Raw genomic sequence first — 24102 nt, forward strand, 5'->3', positions numbered from 1 at the left:
AATAAAAAATCATATCAATGTGAATGAGGTGGAGTGCAGAGTGGCAACCCAAAGCCCATCTGTAGACAATTGGACATCTCCTTACAGAAGGGTCACAAGGAAGAGACGAGCCAGTCAGGGCACGGTATAGCACTGATAAAACATACAACTTTCCTCTAGTTCTTTAATGCTTCCGCCCCACCACTATAATGACCCCAATTCTACCTTTCAAATCGGTTAGACCAGAGCATGTACATGGGTACAGATAAGTTGGAAACACAGAAAATCCAGGACAGATAAACCCCTCAGGACCAATCATGAGAGTAGCGATACCAAGAAGGCAAGAGGAAGGTGGGAGTTGAAAGGGGGAGCCGATCACAATGATCTACATATAACTCCCTCCCAGGGGGATAGACAACAGAAAAGTGGGTCAAGGGATACATCAGTCAGTGTAAGCCATGAAATAATAATAATTTGTAAATTATCAAAGGTTCATGAGGGAGGGAATGAAAAAAAATGAGCTGATATTAAGGGCTCAAGTAAGAAAAAAAATGTTTTGAGAATGATAATAGTAACATATGTACAAATGTGCTTGACACAATGGGTGTATGTATGGCTTGTGATAGGAGCTATATGAGCCCCCAATAAAATGATAAGTAATAATAATAAGTCTTCCTCCAAGCCAGATGTCACCTTTATCTTCATATAATCCAGCTTCTCTGATTATTTCCTCTGCAGACAGATTGAACAAATATGGTGAGAGAATACAACCATGACACACTTCTTTCCTGATTTTAAACCATGCAGTATCCCTCGACTGCCTCTTAATTAGTACTTTACATGTACTAATGTCACTTAATTATCACCACAAACCTTGAACAAATATGAACAGGGTCCTCATTTTATGGATGAAGTAACTAAAGCACGCCAGCCCAAAAGTCATGCAGCTGTTAAGTGGCAGGGTGAAATCCAAGCAACCTCATTTCCATTGTTCCATCTACTCTGAAAAATTATCTCTGCAGTTTATTCAATAAAGCTGCTCACTATATCCTAAAATTTATTTAGGGAAAAGAAAAAAAAACTAAACTAAAACACAGGAAAGACAAACTTAAATCTTCCCCTTTCCTTGCATTAGCTTCTGAAGCTATCCAGCAACAAAGAGGAATGTGTTGTATTATTAGTTCACTGATTCCATTAGTATTGTGTCTGACATAACTAGAGCTAGTCTTAAAAACGTGAGCATGTAGTTTACCAGATTTGCATATTTAGGCAACCCTTTTGAGGCTCTTCCTCAGTCTATAAAATGGGATTTGAAAACACTGGCTTCCTTATGAATTACACTTTTTGAGTAACTTACACTTTTTGAGTAAGATAATGAGGGAAAGTTCTTTACAGAAGAATTCCAGCTAAAAATATGAAGGAATACAGCAATAAAAATAAATCAGTGAGGGGAGGGGGGGATCAGACAGTGCAGAGAAACACTGAAAGCTGCTGGGGTACGTCACAATCGAAGGTTCAAGCCACTGCTATTGGGTATGTCTCCCAAGGTGATACCATATGCAAAAATCCGTGTCACTTATGAAGCTCTCCACAGAAAAAGGTTGAGCCTGAATCGAACACATTTTTAGAGCTTCTAGTCAGAGAACAAACAGAAAATAGGGGAACAAATTACAATAACACCACAAGAAAGCATCAAACAAAATCAGAATGTGAAACATTCTACATATCAGGCCCAATTTCTTCAACCAGTCTGGAATGAAAGCACATAAGGATGATAACGATGACTAATGGAGATTTATGATAACAGCTAAGTGTGGATCCTGGTCCAAACAAACCAGCTGGTGAAAAATACATGAAAATTTGAACATTGCCTAGACATTGGATGTACTGTCGATTCTGAAAGGTAGATAAAATAATGGCACTGTGGTTATATAAGAATATGTCCACAGTTTGTAGAAATATGCACTAAAGTATATAGGGGATCATATGATCTTGTGTTAAACATGCACAGAACTTGTTTTAAGGCAGGTCAGCTAAAATACAAAGAATCAGAAAAGAATATATAAAGCAAGTGAGAAAAAAGATTGCTAATTGTTGAGTACAGTAGTGGGTAGTTGGAGATTTATGAGTGTAACTATGTATATATGTACCTATGTATGTATTTGAAATAGTTCAAAATAAAATTTTATGAAGCTCTTTTGCTACCTGTTTGTGTGATCATGACAAAAAATATATACAACTAGAGTATATGGCAGGCATTTATTGAATATTAGTCTAAAAAATGAATAATGAAAAAATTGAGATTACATGCTCTAAGTCACAGGTTGTAAAACTACAGAGCTCACTGAACAAATCCAGATAGCTACATATAAATAACACAATCAAGTCCATTAATTTAGCTATCTTCTATAATTGTTCTCTCCTTTTAACAGCAAGGCAACAGAAACCATTTGGTTCACAGAGCAAAAGATATTTACTACCTGATCCTGCACTCTTTTCAAAACTTTGCATTTTAAATTGTTTCACTGAGAGCAGCAATAGCCTCAAAAGACTTTCACTGTATCTATAGACTGCTTTGGGTAATATTGACATTTTCACAATGTTATGTTTTCCTATCCCTGAGCATTGTATGTTCTTTCATTTATGTGGTTTTCATTTCTTTTAGTTTCTTGTAGCTTCGTCATTTGTGACTCTGGTTAGGTTTATTCCTAAGTATCTTATCTTTTAGTAGTTATGGGAAATGGTAATGTTTTCCTTATTTCTTTTCCGAGTTCTCTTTGTTCATGTAAAGAAATTCTACAGATATTTGAATGTTGATCTTATACCTGATATTTTGCTCAATTCATAATAAAAATTTTTAAGGGTTTTCAATATTTTTATGGCCAATATTTTTAAGGATTTACAATATTTTTATTTTTTAATAAAGCTTTTTACTTAATGTAACTTTTCATTTAAAAAAAAAAGAACTTTAGGTCTGCTGACCAGAAGATGAGCAGTTAAAATTCACCAGCCACTCCACAGGAAAAAGATGAGGCTGCCTGATCCTATAAAGATTTACAGCCTTGGAAACCCAAGGGGCAGTTCTATATTGTCCCATAGGGTTGTTAGGAGTTGAAACTGACTTGATGGGAGAAATTGTTTTATTTCTCAAATGAAGCACAAAACAAAACAAAAAACCCACAGAACCTGGATTTAGACCCTCTCATAATTTTTCCCAACAGCCTCCAGGCAGTTACTTCTCAGCTAAATCTAGAAGCCTATAATGAAGAATGACCAGCCAAAAAAGCTGAGGTATGCATAAACACACATATGTATGTAATATAAATGAGCATATAGAAATTTTATGTGTGTTATATAAAATATTTACATATATAATTTATACATATTAATAAGAAACCTATTTGTTATTAAGTTCCTAGTCTAATAAAATAGCTCAAGGAAAACCATGTACAGTATTACATGTTTAAACAAATTGCAAACAAGAGGTGTTTCTTTGTTTGTGAAAGAAGGGCTGGAATTTCCTCCGTATGAATCTAGCAAAGAATGCATGAACCCATGGGCCATTTCTTCCAACTATAAATGTCTGTATGCTTTGGATTAATAGTTTAAATACATTCGTTGGCAGCCTTCAACTTAGCTTACATAACACCTCTGGGTATACCCTTGAGATGATTAGTAATTTAAGGCCTGAGAAAAGCAACGTTTCAGAGGGAAATACACAGAGACATGAATGAGTTTAATATGCAAGAACACTAGCTAAAGGGCATAATTAAAACTACATCACTCCTTTAAATCTACATAATTATGTCCCAAAGACATTCTCATTAGTATCTCTTACTTTACCATTATACTAGAAAAGGCCTCAGGTCTACACAGTTGGGAAATAAATATAAAATAAGAAAGTTAAGGCATATACAGGTCAAATAAAAAGCTTGTCAAATCTAAAACTGAACTTTCCTTTTACAAATAATGTATAACATCCACTAGATAGCCCTCATTAGTAGTGAGTTCATGATTAAACAAAAAACTATCATAATAACAGTAGGTGACTGGATACCCTAAATTTCTGAGGGAAAAATTACCTGAATGTTTAAATAAACTCTTCTCAATTTTAAAAAGGAGATGCTGGTTTTGCTGACACTAACTCAGATTGAAATCCCCACTAACCAGCATTTCTCTTACTACATGTGATAGCTAATGTTGTGATAACTTGGGTGGGCCCGAATTCTCAGTATTAAGGAATTACCCTCCATTTTGGGATCTACTGTAATGGGAGTTTCCCTAGGAGTGTGCGTGAATTTAATATATATGGATGGCAAAGTGCCCTCGCGCGAGCACGCTCTCTCCTCTCTCCTCTCTCTCTCTCTCTCTCTCTCTCTCTCTCTCTCTCTCTCTCTCTCTCTCTTTCCCTCAATCCTGCACTCAACTCACAGAGATTGCACTGAAAATCTCTTATATTATGATCAACTGATTACACATGCAATGAAAACCATCACCTCCCATAATTCATACCAGGGAAATCTAGAGCTTCTCCTGAGATTCTGTTGAATGCCTTGAAGACAGTTAAAATCCCCTTTTAGGGAACAGCAGTACTGCTTCCACCTGTTTCTGTTGGCACTGGTAAATGCTCTAAGAGCAAAGCTGCAAGAGGAGCTAGGAAACTACTGAAACAATCCACGTGAAAGGTGCTGGTGGTGTGGATCAGGGTTTCTTAGTAGAGATGGTAAGAAATAAAGGGTTTTAAAGGTACAGTCAAGAGGGCTTGCTGACAGACCTAGCATGAAAGAAGATAAAAGGCTGACTACATACATCAAGGTTTATAGTTTGAAAAATTAAAAAGCTGATTAACTAAGATGGGCAAGAGTGTAGGAGGACCTGAACTGGGACAGGATGATAGATTTGGTAATCAGATTTCATCTCATCAAGTTTCTAATACCTCATGAACACTATTGTATAGAATCTCAATCATAAGTAGGCAGTTAGATATTCGAGTCTACAATTCGGGGAAAGTCTAGGGTAAAGATACAATCCAGGAGTCAGCACTTCATAGATAATATTTAAAGCCATAAAACAGGGTAAATCCAAATCCAAAAGCGTATGGATTCTTAAAAATAATTAATCTGTGTTCTAGGGCAGTAAACAAACCCAAAATAGTACTGCTTGAAACCCAACCCAACACATTGCTATGAGCTAGTTTCTGCCTTACACCAATCTGATAGAACAGAGTAAAATTACCTCATCAGGTTTCCCAGGTTATAACCTTTACAGCTGTAGACTGCCTCATCTTTCTCCCGTGGAGCTGCTGGTGGCCTCAAACAACCGACATTTCAATGAACAACCAAACACTTGACACTCTGCCACCTGAAAGATCCACTGCCATTGAGTCAATTCCCATCAGTCACCCCATGCACGATTTCTGAAGCTATGGATCTTTACGGAAGCAGAGAGCAGTATCTTTCTCCCAAGAGGTAGCTGGTGAGTTTGAACTGCCCACTTTGTGGTTAGCCATGCAACTTAGGTCCATTTTCAATTCATGAACGTATATTAAGTACAGACTAGATACAGGGCATTCCATAATATACAATGAGGTGGGAGAGAATTAAAACTTTGAGAATCCCTGTTATTAAGGCCCTGAAAATGTAGCTGAGATTAAAAAGGGGTAAGAATGGGGAGTCAATGCTGGCTCTGATACTAGAGAAAGTGTTTACCCAAGGGCTGGGTCATAAAGGATGAACAGGAAGCAGTCTTCAGCTCAGTGGTTCTCAACCTTCCTAATGCCGTGACCCTTTCATACAGCTCATTTTGTGGTGATCCCTCAACCATAAAGTTATTTTCATTACTACTTCCTAGCTGTAATATTGCTACTGTTATGAATCTGGCGGCCCCTGTGAATGAGTCGTTCGACCCCCAAAGGGGTCGTGACTCACAGGTTATAAACCGCTGCTTTAGCTCTTACCAATAGTGACTTAAGCTAAATCTTGTCAATCCCCAGTCCAAACCAAAAACCGAACTCACTGCCATAGAGTGAATTCCAGCTCGCACTGCCTCTATGTGGAACTGCAAAGACTATGTATCTTTGCAGAAGTAGATCCAGCCAGATCTTTCTCACAAGGCACCATTGGTAGGTCCGAACTGCTAGTCTTGAGGTTAACAGCCCAGCATTTCAGAGGTCTAGTGGCATACATGAATTCCATCTACCTGCCTGCCCAAAACTCTCCAACATAAGGAGGTACAATTCCTTCTTTTTCTCTATATAATAAGTGTACACATAATATTGAGTGTCCGGGTCAGAAGTGACTCAATGGCAATGGGTATAAGTAGCTAAGAATTCTGAAAAAAAACAACAACAAAACCATGAAGCACATAAGGCTTTATGAATAATATAAAGTGTAAGAATCTAAATCTAACAAAATATCTGCATACTTTTTAAAGCACGATTTACTTGTAATATGCCAAGGAGCCCACAGAAAGGAGTAATCGTGACTGGGTAGAATGGCTAACAGTGCAGTTGTTAACATAGATTAAATGGCTCTACCACCACATTATTCAAATTGTATCCTTGGTGCAAAAGGCCTCAAGGCACAGTCAATAAGTGAATAATTAAAATACATAAAACTGTAGCAGAGAATAATCACCATAAAACCGTCTTAAAGTAATGTGTAGGGTTGACTTGTCCGAAGGGCCCATTATTAAAAGCAGACGTTTTCGTAGCACTCAGATGGTCCACAAACTAGAGAGCAGTGAGAAAGATCGTACTTCTTGGAAACGATGTTGATTCTAGCTCTTTGCAGTGAGATTATTCTGCTCGTGAAAATTATGCCCTAAATAACATTTTTTAAAACTGTCATTGGGTCTACTCTGACTTATAGTGACCCTATAGGACAGAGTAGCACTGCCCCTATGGGTTTCTGAGGCTGTACATCTTTACAGCACTAGAAAGCCGAAACTTTCTCCTAAGGAGCAGCTAGTGGATTCAAACTGCTGACCCTGTGGTTAGTAGCCCAACGCATAACCATGAGTGTGGTCTGGATTGAGATTTCCTAAATCTTATATTTCAAGTTTAAATGTCTTAAAACGGAAGGTAGAAATAAAAGCATAATTATAAAAACACTCATCCAAGAGAATTTAACAACACATTATTTTTTCTCTTTTTAGGTAGAGAAACACTACATCTATAATATAGTCTTAAAATATCATTGTAGGAAGCAATAGTTGGCATAACTAATTTTCAAATAGGTTTAAAAGAACTATGAGTATTTCTAAGTTACAAAGTAACCATAGTTTAATAAACGAAAATATCTTCTGAGTCACACATTTCTAGTAAAATACTATTCAGACCTTTTAACAACACCAACAACAAACACAACAAACCACTCTGACCTTTCTTCAAACATCATATACGTTAGCCAAATACTTTTATTTAACTAATACCCAAGCTAAACTTGACAGCCACTTGGAGAAATATGAGGTGGTTTGTTTCCATAAAGATTTACAGCCTTGAAAACGCTGTAGGGCAGTTCTAGTCTGTCCTATACATCAACTTGATGGCAGTGATCTTATATTTGGTTATGCTAATGGAAATGACTTCATAAATATTTACTTATTCTGACACAACGGCTTTGTTTTCCAGTATCCTGTCTAAATATGAGGAGACTTAGTGGTTAGGAGTTGGGCTTGACTCCTAATCAAAAGGTCAATGGTTTGAAATCACCAGATGATAGATGCAGCAGTTTTCTCCCATAAGGAACCCTACAGGGCCATTCTACGCTGTCCTATAGAATTGCTATGAGCTGGAATTGACTTGATGGCAGTGGGTTTTGCGTTGTTATGGACAATGCATCCAAAGTCTCTGACTAAAGATGGGCTGTGGTAAAGGCAGAAAAGATAGTTGAGTAGTAAGAGTGGGATTCTTTGCATAGTGATGGCAAAGCTAATCTGTCACAGGCACGGCTAGAAACTTCAGTGTGTTGTGGTATTTGAGGACTATGAGGAAATTAAGATACGGAGGCATAGAGAACCCATGTAGAGAGCTGAGGAAGTAAAAGTGGTTGTATTAGCCAATGTTAAAGAGAAATGAAGGACTGAAACCATTGGCCTTAAGATCCAAAGAATGAAAGGACATGGATCAATACAAGCCCAAAGGATTGATACAACCCTGTACTGTAGAAGTCAGTCATTGCCCTTTTGAAGGCATGAAAACAACAGCCAGACATTCTTTCGTGATGTAAACCCCATGCCTCTTGCTCCTTTCTTACTTTTCCCGGCTCTCTTCCATTGCAGAAAAGGAGGCCCTGAGTGATGAAAATGTTAACGTGCTTAATTGCTGTCCGAAAGGTTGGAGGTAGGAGTCCACCCAGAGGAACCGTGGAAGGAAGATCTCACCATCCACTTCTACAAACCAGCCACGGAGAGCCCATTTTCTTAAAAACGGAAACCACCCTCCACAAAATTATTCATTCAAGAAGATGTCTAGGAAAGTCATGGGTAACAAGCACATAGGCCAAATAAATAAAATTGCCATTTCGTCAATTCTGACTCATAGCAATGCGTATGTAAACAGAGTAAAATGGTTCCATAAGGGAGGTTGGCTACAATGTAAGAAAGCAGATTAGCAAATCTTCTCTCCATGGTAACACCTTATGGGTCTGAGCAGTCAACTTTTAGTTTAGTAAATCCAAAACAGATATAAAACTCCCTGTTTTCCTTTTGATTTCTGAGAGCAAATCTTTTTTTTTTTTAAATAAATCATTTTATTGGGGGCTCTTACAGCCCTTATAACAACCCATACATCAATTGTATCAAGCACATTTGTACATATGTTGCCATCATCATTTTCAAATTACTGGTATTTTCTTTCTCTTTGAGCCCTTGGCATAAGCTCCAGTTTTTTTCCCTCCCTCCCCAGCCTTCTCACCCTCATAGACCCCTGATAAATTTTAAATTATTATTATTATTGCAATATCTTACACCGCCCACTGTCTTCCTTTGCCCACATTACTGTTGTTCGACCCCCCTTGGGAGGGGGAGAATTAACCATTGGTGGTTGTAATCGGTTCCCTATTTCTCCCCCTTCTCCCCCCCACCTTCCTCCTACCCTCATGGTATTGCTACTGCCATTGCTATTCCTGAGGGGCCTATCTGTTGTGGATTCCATGTGTCGAGAGTTCTTATCTGTACCAGTGCACATGTTCCGGTCCAGCCAGATTTGTAAGGTGGAACTGGGGTCATGATAGTGGAAAGGAGGAAGTGTTAAAGAACTAGAGGAATGTTGTGTGTTCTATTGGTGCTGTGCTATACCCTGTCTTGTTCTTTCCTTGTGACCCTTCTGTGAGGGAATGTCCAATTATCTGCACTCCGACCCCCATCATTTGCATCGATATATTTGTTTTGGATCTTCTGATGCCTGATACCTTATTCCATCGACATACTGTGATCGCACAGGCTAGTGGGTTTCTTACATGAGGGCTTTGTTGCTTCCCTGCTAGATGGCTGCTTGTTTAACTTCAAGCCTTTAAGACCCCAGATGCTATTTCTTTTAATAGCCGGGCACCATCAGCTTTCTTCACCACATTTGCTTATGCACTCATTTTTATTTCGGCAATCGTGTAGACAAGGTGAGTATTACAGAATGCCTCGTTATTAGAACAAAGTATTCTTGCATTGAGGGTGTACTTGAGTAGAGAACCCATGCCCACCAGGACTAAATCTTCAGAGGGGCTTTATTATTCTCCTGTGGAGCCATTAGTAGGTTTGAACCATTTACCTTGTGATTAAAGATCAATTTGTAGCCCACTATGCAGCCAGGACTCCATCTGTGATTCTGATCTTATATAGTGTTTCTAAGGCTGTAAAGCTTTATGGGAGCATCTTTCTCCCAATGAGTCCTGGGGTGTGAATAGCTGACCTTACCACTAGCAATCCACTGTTTATCCAACAGGGCTTAGCAGGTGAGTGAAACCCATTTGTGCTACCCAGAAACCTCTGAGAAACACATAATGGTGTGTTAAAGAAAGCCAAAACATACCTCGCATTGCCCCACCCCACCCTTAAATTTTAGTAAATCTTTAAAAGAAAATCTTTTCAGTCAGAGAACAGAACATGTACTGAGTCAATTTTCACAATGACATGGCTAGTAAAGGCATATTTACATTAACAAATATTTGACTTACCTTTTAAAATGCTAGTTAAAATGTCATTTTAATATAGCAGCATAATCACATCACTGGCAAAAGAATATTCATAATCAAATGATTATGGTTGAAGTCTTCTACTTTATCTTATTTGCATAATTTAAGAATTGAAAGCTTTGAGAGTACAACACCAAAGACAATTGGTTCTACTAAGTTAATTTTTTACCAGAATAGTGTAGGGTTGGAGAGTAATACATATTTTATTCTAATGAGAGGTTTAACCTAACACATACATAATTGAATGGAAAATTTGATTAGCTAACCTTTGACAATTCATGATAGCAGGGCCAACATGTTGAAGTCAATGTTTAAAAATTAATTTTTATATTGTACTATCAAGAGTTAGTATTTCAGTTGCCACAGAAGACATAGGGATGAATTAAATCTTTAACATGTACTCATCTTTATTCACATTAAAATATGTCCGTGTATCTAACAGAAATCTTATTTAAATCTTAATTTAAATCTTATTAAATCTTAATTAAAACTTTTTAAAGATATTCTGAATAGCTAAGTATACCTTTAAAATCGCTGCCCAAACACAAAGTAATAAAAATTGGACTACTTCAACAAGAAACTATTATTACAAATAATTTTCATAGGATATTGGTAAAATGAACATTTAAGCAAAACCGTTTTCTTTAAGAAAAATAACCAATTGTTATTATTGACATAGCTTATTAGTAAACTAATGAAAGTTTGTGTCTACAAGTTAATTTTCTCCACAATTTATGGCCATTGGGTTGATACCAACTCATAGCGACACTGCAGAGCAGTGGTTCTCAACCTCCCTAAGGCTGCAACCCTTTAATATAGTTCCTCATGTGTGGTGACCCCACCCCCACCACCACAAAATTAGTTTTGTTGCTACTTTATAACTGTCATTTTGCTACTGACATGATTCAGGTGACCCCTGTGAAAAGGTTGTTTGACCCCCCCCAAAGGGGTTATGACCCACAGGTTGAGAACCACTGCTGTAAAGTCTAACTGCCCCTGTGTAACTCTTCACGGGAGTAGAAAGCTTCATCTTCTCCCCCCTAGGAAGCAGCTGGTGATTTCAAACTGCCACCCAACACATAACCTGCCAGGGATCCCTGAAGTTATTAGTCAACTTTATATTTTGAGAAAGTGTGTGCATACTACAGACTAAACCATTTATCAAACTTTTAAAATGATTAATATTGACTTAGAACTCCATATATTACTTCTTCCTCATCTTGACTTATCATATTATATCTTCCTTATTCTGATTTAAACCTTTACATATTAAATCTGCCTCATCTTTCTCCTTCAGGAACTGAGACAAAGCACCAGGCTTAGAGTAAAATAGATCTGGGTTCAAATCCCAGCTTGACAATCTTGCTGCCAGAGGAAAGAGCATTAACTATGAGAGCAATATTTACCACACTGGGCTGTTGTGAGATTAAATGAAACAAGGAACATGGGAAAGATTTAATAACAGCATGCAAGCTTTCCCAATCCCTAAGTCTGTAAAATTTCACCTGGTGTCCACTCTGCTTCCACTATACAGCTACAAGACATTGCTAGAGAAAGCAATATAACAGTGCTGACTTAGCAGATAACAAATTTATGACCTAGCATAGCTTTCTCATTAGTAAACTCGACATAATAATAACCTAACTTCTAGAGTTGTTTTAAGGATTCCAGAAGATGTTGTGTGTAAAACACTAAGTATAGCACCTGGCATATGGTAGGTACTCAGAAACGGTCAAGCTGTAATCATTCGGTAGCTTGACGATCTTTCATCATTAACGTAGCAGAATATTCCCAGGAGGCGCTAGCCTACTACTCCCGACTTTTCTACCTTCATCTTATCAAATCTTCTTGGTAAGCAATCTCCCGGCCTACTTTACTGAAAAAAAATGCAGGGCACTGGAAATGAGTAGCCCCCACTTCTCTCCTTTCAAAGACTCTTTGACTAATTTATAATCTCTCATATATCCTTCATGTCTCAGACAAATGAGGATGCTCAGTGAACTTCTTATCTGATTCATTAATTCATTCTTTCAACAACCTTACTGAGTGCCTATAACGAACCAGATGAGATTTCTGTAAGGACAGTATCTAAAAGAAGGTCCTCAATCTTTAGCTTGCATCAGAATAACCTTCAAAGCTGAATGAAACAGATGGTGGACCCAACACCAAATGTGATTCAAAGAATTTGCATTTCTAACAAGTTCCCTAAAAATGCTGACATGCTAGACAGGGTCCCAATAGAATGACTGGTCTTTAAAAAGGAAACATATTAAGCCTAATGGTGAATATGTTTCATATAGACACCTTTCACCAGCTAACTATTTAATTCTTTGGCATGCATTTTTTAAAGTCCTAAGTCTGTTTTACAGCATGAGGCAAACTGGGCTCTAGAACAAAAGATAAGCTTTTAAAAACAGTGCTACATGTTCCCTGGGCCAATTGTAATTGCATGTAGTAGACCTTAAGTGTGTTATCAGTAGGAAGAGGGTTTTCAGCAATACAAAAAATGTACATGATCTATGTTGTATTTAACATCCACTACAGCCAGGTCAAAGCAATTCAGAACAACAACACAGTAAGTAATCTGATTCAGAGGACACATTGCTTTGAATTTATTACAAGAATTATCCAGTTCAATTTCATTCCTAACGAAGCCAGTGGTTCAAGTGATTTAATATCCAAGTTCCAAGTGAAAGAATATTTTAGTGGTATGTTTTTCCATGCTTTAAATAGAAGTTTGATTAATTTTATCTCTTGCACACAGGTAGAGCCGAATGGAAATTATAATTAGAGCTAAGAAAAACCTGCGTAAAACTTTACTATGATTAATTCAATACTTTTTATTTGCATAAAGCATAGGTACATTTATTTCCGAATCCAAAAAATAATAATAATTTAAGAAATAAAACATCCCAAACCTCAAACACCTTTCTGAATCATTCACAAATCCAACGAGTCCCTATCTGACAAGTGAGAAATTTTAAAAGTCCCCTCACTCCTCACCAAGAATAACTAAAAGGGATTTAAATTCTTTTTAATAAATTCTAAATATTCACACTGACTATAATTAAATCTAAGAATAAAAACTCTACATGGTGAACTACTATCTGGGGAGTAAAGTGTGCCTGAAAGCTATCAGTTCACTTCAAGATCATTTGTAATAACAGAATGTTCTCTTGGAGACGGCTGATGTTTTGAAACTAAAATCTCTTAACCTCTAGCATAATATACATTCTGAAAAAACCTGTATTCAAATATACAGGGAAAAATAAAATCCAAAGAAAAATCTGGAAGTACAGATTTAAAATGACAATAATTAACAATCACAAGTTAAACCAGTTAACCAAAAGCCTCAGTGAATAACCAGTAACGCGAGTAAACAAGGCTTTGCCTACTTTCCCTCACTTCCTTGCTCACTCTACATTCAAGAAGGATGTCTTCCAAGAAACCTTTCATAACAAGACCCACCCTAAGACTCTCATTAGTCTCCATTACCTTAACCATTTTTTTTCTTCATCATGTTTTGTAATTGTTTCCTACATTTTCTCTCCTCGCAGCTTACCCCATTATGAAGCAGATTAAAATCCTAAAGCAAAAGTTTTTGTTAGTCCATATAATCAGATATTAAATTTTAAGAAGTCAAATTAATTTGAACAAAGTTAAAGGAGACACTTTTTCATCATACTATTTTGTTTATAAATTTTCATAACATTGCAGATTAGTCATTTAATTTTTGTAAATATTCAAAGTTATGTAGTTTGACCATAGTCACCTGATTATTAAGACCTGTCTTACTGATCTGCTAGTCCATCTATTACTATCTTTGGTAATTAGGTATAAACCTATGTATAAAAAATTATACGTGTAAATTTCCGGTTTCCACTACCTATAGGATAAGCCATATTCTCTCACCTTTGTCTTTGAAAAGACTATCCCTTCGACATGGAATCCCTAACTTTCTATAACTCTGTAACTTCATGTGGCAAACAGAATGCCTGTTCAGTGCAGCACTCAGCAAGTAGCTACCTCTCCTCATTACCCTCTGCTCTTCTATAGACTCCCACTCTGCTATAGACATTATGAGTCTGGATCATAATTATCTTTCTATTTACCTGCTTTTTCCAGGAGATTTTAAAGTCCTATTTACAGAACTGCACCTGTCCATGATGAACAACAAATAAAAATCCACTCAGTGGCTAATAAAAAGCAAATGGACTATGTGTGTATATAAGGTAGCTTCAAAAAGTTCATACAAAAATTCCATTATCTTTTAATTAAATTTCTCCATGAACTTCTTAAAGCCTCTTCCCATACACATATTTGTATCTTTAGTTGAAATCATCACTTGACCACTGTATTCCTGAAATACTTATAAGCAATTTATACTATCTTTGGACATTACATAATGGTGAGAATGATTGATTACACAGTTGTATATTCTTGCAACCCACATTTTTGTTTTGAAAAATACTTGGAAGACAAGCCTGGTTACCTAGTAAAATAACCATTACCATTTTATCATGAGAATAGGGTACCATCCTGGGTTACTGTCACTTTGCTAACCACAAGGTCAGCAGTTGGAACCACCCACTGTTCAGAGAAAGAGGAGCTTTCTGTTCTTGTTAAGACTCACAACCTCAGAAACCCAAAGGGCAGTTCAAACCTGTCCTAAAGGGTTGCTATGATGGAATAGATTCAATGGCAATGGTTTGATTGTCTTATCTAAAAAGAGGCAAATAAAACATTAAGGTTTGTTACATTTATGTGTTTTTTAAGTCTTCAATCTACTTTTTAACACTTTGATACAATTTATAGTAGGCCAGCAAACAACTAACATATGCCAGGTGGTATACTAAATTGGGGGGGACCAAGTAGAAAAGTCATAGTCCCCACATTCAAAGTAGTTAAAATAATAATCATTGGACACACATGCAATGATACTGCAATTTGATAACAACATGAAGAGGGTAGGTACAAAGTTTGATGAATGCATATCAACATGTTATTCCATTTCTAATTTAGCAGAAACCTACCCCAGCCCCACTGCAATTACTGAAGAGCTATTCATGAGACAAAGCACAAGATGCCCTGGTCTCTGATAACCTTTGGGAGTTCTCAACACCCTTTTAATACCATGGATCCCACTGGCACAGGACCCTGTTTATTTGAAATTCCTTCTAATTTATAAAACCAAAACATTCACTTCCATCAAGTCGATTCCACTTCAGAGGAACTGCCCCTGTGGGTTTCCAGGGCTGTGACTCGTTATGGAAGTACAAAGCCTCATCTTTCTCCTAGGGAGTTGCTGGTGGATTTGTACTGCTGATCTTACAGTTGGCAGCCCGGCATGTAATCCACTGTACCACCAGGGCTCCTTAGAAGCCAAAAGCTTGGGAAATTTCAGATTCTACTAAAATTATTAGTTTGTTTTCAAGTTCACTGTAAATGAATAGCAACACATTAACAATTGGGTTTTTCTCAGAGAAAGTTCGTGGGAAGTGGCAGGGAGACAAATTTCTGGTTTGCCTAGTAGCTATTTCTGTGGGAATATATTCTTTAGTCCATTCCGAAAATACTGGGTGAATTTATAGCAGAGAACAAAGAGACAAAAAAGCCTGCTTTTTAAGAGTTTATGCTCCAATCTACTTCCTCATAGAAAATAAACTAGTAAATAAAGAATAAGTATGAAAAAATAAGTGCCAAGAAATTTGGTCAAAACTAACTACATCACCACATCAGGTGTCTTGCACTGGCATGAAATCAGTGAGGAAGTAGCACTGACTGTGCAACACAAGTCTACGAAAAGGAAGGAGGCTAATACACACCTTCATGAACACTCTCTCTAGGTAGTAGCAGTGTAAGCCATCAGTTTTCTATACCTTTTATGAATATTTCAATAGTGTCATTTAGAAAATGGATATATTAAAATACATTTTAATGAACTAAGAAATAATTTAAATGTCATGGCAAAAACATGTAAGGGAAGAATGTAATTGAGAAAGACAAGCATTTGTTTACAAATACATGCTCTGGAACAACAGAACACAAAACAGCCACAGGAAGCCACTAGGTATAATTTTTTTTTTTTTTTTAGTCATAGTTGTAATATATTTGTCATAATCCATAATAAACTAAGGATAAGTGGCTGCTATATATGATCTAGAAAGCTAAGAAATCATCTATTGATATTTCTTTTATAAAATTTTTTGAAAATGACTTCTACATTGCAAAATAAAAATCCTTTTTTTTCTTTTAACATACAGGTTTGAAAGAACAACAACAAAAGGAAATCTGTAATGTCGATGACATGGATCTCCAGGGCATCCCAGAGCCACACAGAAGAAGGCAGATCAGAGAACAGGTGTCTACGCTGGAAGGCCTTGCACTGTATCTGTACCTGCTGGGATGACTCGTTTGCCTTCTTTGTTCATTCCTCTTCCCTTCAGTTGACAGCAAAAACCAGGCTAATGTGCTCTTGTCACCTCACAGCCCCTACCAACTTCCTCCTTACTTGACCTTAGAAAATTAATATATAATGAAGTGAATGGTAGAACAAGTTTCACACAGCTTGATGAAGATCCTTTTTTTTTAAATCAGGGCAATCGAGTCAATTATGATAATGCATTTCTAAAGTCAGTGTTCTACAGGCTAATATGGTGAGTAGTGCCCAGGATCTTCAAAGTTTACATGTGGCCATCACAAGATACACATAATGGTCTTTATTTGTGACCAAAAAGAAAGCTCAAGAATCACAAAAGGAACTGGACTATAGACTACTTTTCTATAGGAACTATCTTGAGACTAGGTGATGAACATTCTGATCAGGGACACAATAGATGAATATTGATCAATAGGTAGGAGGGTGTGGAAAAGAACTGCAAACTTTTCAAGAATCCAGACTTACTGGACCTATTGGGTTCAAAGGAGTCCTGAGAATCTGTTCTGGATTTGCTCTTCAAACCTTGAATTGAAACTACCATATATACTTGAGTATAAGCTGACCCGAATATCAGCTGAGGCACCTATTTTACCACAAGAAATGCATTAAAAATGTGCTGAAAAACTCAGCTTATACACAAGTGTATACGGTATTCCCTCAAGTCACCATTAACCTATGTAACAGCCCAAAGATTGCCCTTAAAGAATGTGTTTTATATAAAAATAATGATAATCTATATAAGCTTAAAGGGTCAACAGTGAATTGGAAGCATGGGCTAAAAACACAGATGAGAATTGTAGGTATGGAGACGAAATAACTCGAACAGAAATAACAATGTAAAAACTGTGACCATCCAGCTTTGCTGGATATATTTGCTCAAAATTAGAGTTTTTAAAAAACAAAATCTCTAAACTTAAAAAAAAAAAAATCATAGCACATACCAAAACTTGAAATTTTCTTAACTAGATGATTTTTTAATTTTCCAGTGAATAAATCCAAGACATAATTAGAATAACAATCAGATATTTCTGTGTCCATGATATTGGTTGCAATAGTATTTGTGGACAGAGCAAACTGGGTATAATCAAATATCCAATAGTAAGAAAATGATTAAATAAGCTACATCACTTTCAAGGGATATTATTATAACACGCACCAATTAAAATGGCATTTGCAAAGAGTAGAACATGGGGAAAAAGCTCATACCATAATGTCAATTTAAAAGGTAGGGAAAAAACACTGAGCTACAAAGAAAATGAAATGTTTAAAGTGGTTATTTCTGAATGGTGATGACAGTTCTCTTTTTTCATTTTTTTATAATTAGAATACTTTTAAAATAAAATATAATATAGAACGATGAAACTGTATCTAAAATTGTGTTCTAAGAAAATTCTGTTAAATAAATTATGTATGAATCTATGGACAAGTATCAATGGAGACAGTGCGCAAAATAAATCTATGAAAAAACTATTGAATAGTATGATATATAAATTATGTGCCAATAAAATAAACTATCAGTTTTTTAAATATACATTATAAAAGAATCTGAACTTTTACTACAGAATACAGCAAGAGATATAATAAAGAGTCATCATAAAATTTACTTGGAAAATATTCTTTGTTCAATACTTTAGTTTTCCTAGAGGAAGCAAACTAAGAAATGAACAATAAAAATATTATTTTAAACCACAATATCATGGCATAGAGGGACAAGAAACCATGTTTCTAAAGTAAAATATTATTCACCAACACTATTTTTAAAAAACAAAAGAGTAAGGACCTAAGCGATATGGTAGGTTTAAACACCATTTTAATAGTATTTAGTGATTAATGTCTACCTAAAAATGTTTTATGAAAGAGTCTGCAAAATGCAAGTCTTTTAAGTTATTCACTTTATTTGTTCTTAGTATTTCCTAGCTCTCAAAATTATGTCTGTGCATGTATATGTGTATAAACACATATATTCTGATAAAAACAGAACTCCAAAAGCAATTCCAGCCATGTAAGTAATATTATTAATATACCTAAAAAGACTCTTCCTTCAAGAATTACTTTATATCTGACATGACTAATTCACTCTTTTCCTCCCAATTACATTACCTTTCTCAATTTTTGGTTTAACATCTATTAGATGTCGCTTTGAGGCCAAAGGTGTACCTGACCCACACCATTCATGGTATTTTCAATCACCTCACATGTATCTGAAAGTTGGACAATAAATAAGAAATAAGACGGAAGAAGAACTGGCACATTTGGATTATGGAGTTGACAAAACTGTTTAGAATACCATGGACTGCAAAAAGAGCAAACCAGTCCCTTTTGGAAGAAGTACGCCAGAACGGTCCTTGGAAGCGGATCATGAGACATCGTCTCACGTACTTTGGACATGGTGTCAGGAGAGAGGCGCCTCCGGAGAAGCACGCCATACGTGGCTGTTTCAGGAGACTCCAACCTAAGACTGGTTGTGTGGATGGCACCCAGAGAAGCACGCCATACGTGGCTGTTTCAGGAGACTCCAACCTAAGACTGGTTGTGTGGATGGCACAGAGCTGGGCAGTGCTGCGTCCTGTTTCACAAAGAGTTGCTGAGTTGGCACCAACTTGATGGCACCTAACAACAACACACTCTAGACATCATTATCTTTGAATTTTCAACTACACTTCAAGGGGCAAATTAATAAGGCAGGCTTTTAAAATTTAAAACAAAATTAAAATGACCACTACTTCTGATGTTGTCATTATTACCTTGTCTGGATCCATCTTTCCTCTGATAAATTCTTGCTTCCAAAATTGCAGTGCCTGTTCCAGGGTTAAACCAATGCCTTTCAGGAAAAGGCCATATTGCATTCGGCCTCCGTGACGAAGATGGTGGTTTTCCCGCAAGGCTTTATGTAACTGACGCATGCAGGGTGGGAAAGATTTCATAGAAAGCTACAAGAAAAAGAAACAAACCAGTTTTGACATATGTGCAAGATATACCAAGTCCCCATAATACCTGTTCTGATAGACCATATTAGCTCTAGTTTCTTAGATATGGTGTTCCACTGTAATTTTGGCTTTGATTTATACTAATTGATTTATCATCCTACTTTCAAATATGAGAATAATTCAGACCCACGAATTACAGGATAAGACCCCAAAAGTAAGAAATACTTGAAAAAGAGTTAGGTCTGAAAAGATTTCCAAGGAAGCTGTAGAAGGACCCATGATGACTAGTTACATATTTCCGTGAACTTTTTGAAGTCCCCTTGTATCTGGAAGGAACCCTGATGGTGTAGTGGTTACAAGTTAGGCAGTGATCTCAAACTCAGCCCTTTGAAACCACCAGCAGGACTGCAGGGGAAAAGACAGGGTTTTCTACTCCCATAAACAGTTACAGTCTCAAAACTCAAAGGGACCATTCCATCCTGTCCTACGTAGTCAGGATGAGCCAGGATCGACTCACTGGCAGTGAGTTTGGGTTTGAGTTTGTGCCTGGAAAGCAAACCAGCAAGATTTACTGATAGTTGTATTCACAGTGTGAGAGAAAGGAAAAGTCATGGAGGTTTGGGGTAGGTAAAATTTACATGCTCAAAAATGAAGATTTCAGAGATACTATGTTTACTGGGTTTTAATAACATCTACGGTGGAAGGTCGGTGCAAAATGTGTCTGTCAAAAGAATCATCAGTGGTTCCAGCTATCCCAAAGACAGGATGTGGCAGGTTGCTTTTACAATGATTGTAGCCTTGGGAATCCTATTTGGGCAGTTGTACTGTGTCCTACCGGGTCGCACTGTGAGTCAGAATGACTCAACAACAGCAGGTCGGATTTTGTATTTACAGCACAGTTGCTAGTACATAACAGAGCCAAACCCCGACCCAACACCCCACTCACACCCCCTCCCCCCAACAAGCAAGCCTACCAGCTCTGTGGTAGATTCCGAGGGGTTGCCTAGGCTATGAACGTGTATGTTGTCCTAGGCTGTGGATTATCACAGTAACAGACAGTCTCATCTTTCTCCAGTGGAGGGGTTGCTGGGTTTGAATCATCAACCTTGCAGTTAAGAGTCAACTGTTAACCAATAGTGCCACCAGGGCTACATATATAATGGATAGAATCTGTATATATTCACTCAATGAATTAATGGTTAAATTTCTACATCCCTACACAGTATCCATTACAAGTTCACATTTGCTTGCAAATAGAGCAAACATCTAGACAGAAGTACGTTAAGAATCAACCACCAATCAGCCAACTATCCCCAGAGTATAGAGTGAATAAAATTCACAGGGGAGGGCACACATGGCATATCTACAAATCACATACTGTTTGAGAACATTAAAGGATGGGACATGTAAGAACAAGTCTCAAATTAACAATGTAAGGTAGGCAGTCCCACTATTATTTCTAGATATAATAACTGTGACCACATGATTATAACTTTTCTAATAGGAGGAAAAATGATTCATCCAGTCTCTAAAAACCCATGGCCTTTTTCTACTTACCACCTTATTATAATTCTTATTTCTAAGCATTAAAATCTCTGTATTGATAATTTATGGTTTCCAAACATTAAAGTTCCAGTACACATTTTAGTTACCATAATTCCAGATTCCTGGTGGCATAGTGAGTTACCTATTAGGCTGCTAACAACAGCCTAGGTTCAAACCCACCAGCCATTCTAAGAAAGAAAGATGAGGTTTTCTGCTACTATCAAGATTTATAATCTCAGTAACCCACAGGGGCAGCTTTACCCTGACCATCAGGGTCACTATGAGTCAGAATTTGCTAGATGATATTGAATGAGTGTGAGTGATAGATAAATTGGTAACTGTAAAAACAAAGATTATTGCGGGCTGGCTATTTTTCCCTTTTTTAGATGGAGAGGAAATTCTATCATAGAGCAAGGAGAAATTCTACAAATTAAAGTAGAATTTAATTTCATTCTACTACAATGCTACAAAACGAAATATAGTTGAAATATGCTGTCCATTAACTGAGTGGCAACTCACAGATGAAACTCAATACTTAGGATTTCTCATATCTCCTTTTTAAATGTATATAGAGTTTAAATATAAACACCATTATCTATCGTTACCTAAAAGTATGGTCTTTCGAAGAATTGCTTAAATTCTGTTTCTACCATGCTACAAACAATTTTCAGGTTAAACTTAGATTTAGTATGACTTGGAAAACATAGTGGTTTCTTTAAACATGATTGGCAATCAATATAATAACGTTTTCTCCTCATCCTCCCAACCAAAATCTGTGTTTCATCCATTGACAAAGGTCCAGGTTGAAAAAGACGACTGATGCTTACCGAGTCAATCTGCTCTAAAGAAATCTTCCCCACATGTCCCTGTATGCTGTAATCTTGGCCAGTGTAGGAATGACTACGGGGGAAAAGGACAAGATATTAAAACAGGATCTGTAAAAATAAATTTTCTTCAAGCATTTTTTAAATTCTGAAAACTATTAGAATCAGAATGAGAAAATATTTAATATGTAAACCTTAGTAGAAATGTATCCAGAAATTTTGAATGTATTCATATAAATATATGTTACCCTGAAATAATTTAAAAATAGAGTTAGAGTCTGTTCCTCGTGATTCCTAGTCTAGTGCTACATCCATTTCTTAGAAGCATAATCAAAAATGTTGTTAAAGTTCAAACTATTTATCCCTTCAGCACAGCAAAAGAGAAATTGGAGCTAAATCCAGAACCATCTTAATAGTGGTAGGTCCTTGGGCAAGTTACTCAGAATCTCTGAATCCAGGTTTCTTATCTGTCAATAGAGATGACAAGGCCTGCCTTGCAGGATTGATGGGAAGTCTGAATTGAAATAATTTTTGTAAAAGGCATAACCGACAGTAACCACTGTTTGTTAAGATAAATATATTGACTAGTAGCAGATATTAAAGTGTGCTGAGTCCTGATCTATATACTTAATTAGATCCTTCCAACGACCCTGAGACAGCAGTTTACATGTGGCAGATACCGAAATAGAGACGCAGGAGTCAAACACTTAAAAGGAGCCGAAAGCAAATTGCCAATGCAGTCAGTGGGGCTATGACCTCTGATTTGCAGTACCCTATTTCTTTACTGTGCCATATTGTCCTCTTCCCTGTAGCAAATATTGCTATATTATTCATAAATTAGAAAACATAACTTGGAATATACTATCTAAAATCACCAATTTTCATAACTTTTCAACTTGACATAGTATGGGAAACTGAGAACTGGGAAGAGACTGTATGTGGCCAGATTCTCTAGGGTCATATTTAAGGAGCCTGGGGAGGCCAGGACCCTGGTGGAGGGAGAACTTCATGCCTAGTGAGTTGGCGATGAATCCCAGTCACATTTTTCAAACTAAAAGGTTCCCACCCCCAAGTGTTGTGGTCACGGCCCACCCATCCCCACTCCCCTAAAAATGCCTATCTTAATATGCTCCGTACAAGCCCATGGTTGCTTACTGTTTGCTTGAAGGTTATCTGCCTCAAGGCTGTCTGTCATCAAGAGCAATCAGACTCTACTGTTCACACCCTAAGTAAGGCCCATGGCTGTTGAGCTTGGTCCCCCTCAGCACAAAACCCTGCCTACACCCAAGTCCCTAAACACTGATTCAGAATAGAAATTTCAGTTATTAGGCAGCTTAAAACAAATACTAGATTATACGGGAAACCATTGTCAAGCCATGTTTCAAGGGGAGACCACAACTAAAAAGGAACATCTGGAGCGAGTGTCATCTGGAATCCTATGTGTTCCAGACTCTCTCGACTGCACAGTTCAGACTCCTACTGCTGAGCCATATCAGTATCTACACTCAAGATGCTCTGTAAGGAGGTGGTTTTGCCATGACAAATCAATTTTCACTGATTAAACAAAAGGTATGGATCATGAGGCAAAACTATATGGGTTTGAATCCCTGAATGTCCAATCAGGCAACATCCCACCACATATACATGTGTAGGCCTATTAATGTTTTGTTTTGTTTTCATGGAAAGTGACTCTCCTTTCATAAATTATCCTCTATCAGATTTCTAAAGACCTCCCCGAATCCAGACTCTGCTGTACTGGTCCAAATAAGGGCTGAGATACAGGAAGTGGAGACAGAGGACAAGGCTCTTGACCTGCACTCTTGAGCTTTGTTGGGTATGAAGTGGGGTGGGGGCAGTGGTAGGGGGACAACTGCTCCTGCTGCTCATGAGGGTGACATAGCTGGCCCAGCTGGGTGCCCTCTGTTTTCACTTCTGCTTTGAATGGATCGCTACTGGCTTCCTCTACTCTGCTCCCATCCTCTCAGCTGTCACTACTATCAGGGCACATTCCTCAAGCCACCTCCTGCAGTGCGAGTGCGGGGTGGCTAGGGTAGCAAGGATATCCATAGGCAGACTCCCACCAGGTCTTAACATGGTGTCTGCACAATACCCAAATCATCTAACATCCTATTATGTATCTTGCATGTTAAGCAACTCATACTGTAGTACTTATCTTGGGAGGGGTGAAGAAGTTACATCTA

The 24102-nt window shown here is 37.3% G+C and overlaps 1 protein-coding gene across 2 annotated transcripts in view; it reads right to left on the reverse strand.

Moving 5' to 3' along the window:
* The window catches only part of PRIM2 (DNA primase subunit 2), a 407580-nt gene that overhangs the window by 69603 nt on the left and 313875 nt on the right, over window positions 1-24102 (reverse strand). For both annotated transcript variants that reach the window (XM_045294844.1, XM_045294843.1), the window contains exons 9-10: window positions 21905-21977; window positions 19350-19535 (exon numbers count right to left, since the gene is read on the reverse strand). In XM_045294844.1, the coding sequence (XP_045150779.1) occupies window positions 19350-19535; window positions 21905-21977 (259 nt within the window). The remainder of the gene's footprint in view (window positions 1-19349; window positions 19536-21904; window positions 21978-24102) is intronic.

This window comes from Echinops telfairi, unplaced genomic scaffold, assembly GCF_000313985.2.
Source record: "Echinops telfairi isolate 266 unplaced genomic scaffold, ASM31398v2 ScPeMD7_3533;HRSCAF=4204_1, whole genome shotgun sequence".
Lineage (NCBI taxonomy): Eukaryota > Metazoa > Chordata > Mammalia > Afrosoricida > Tenrecidae > Echinops > Echinops telfairi.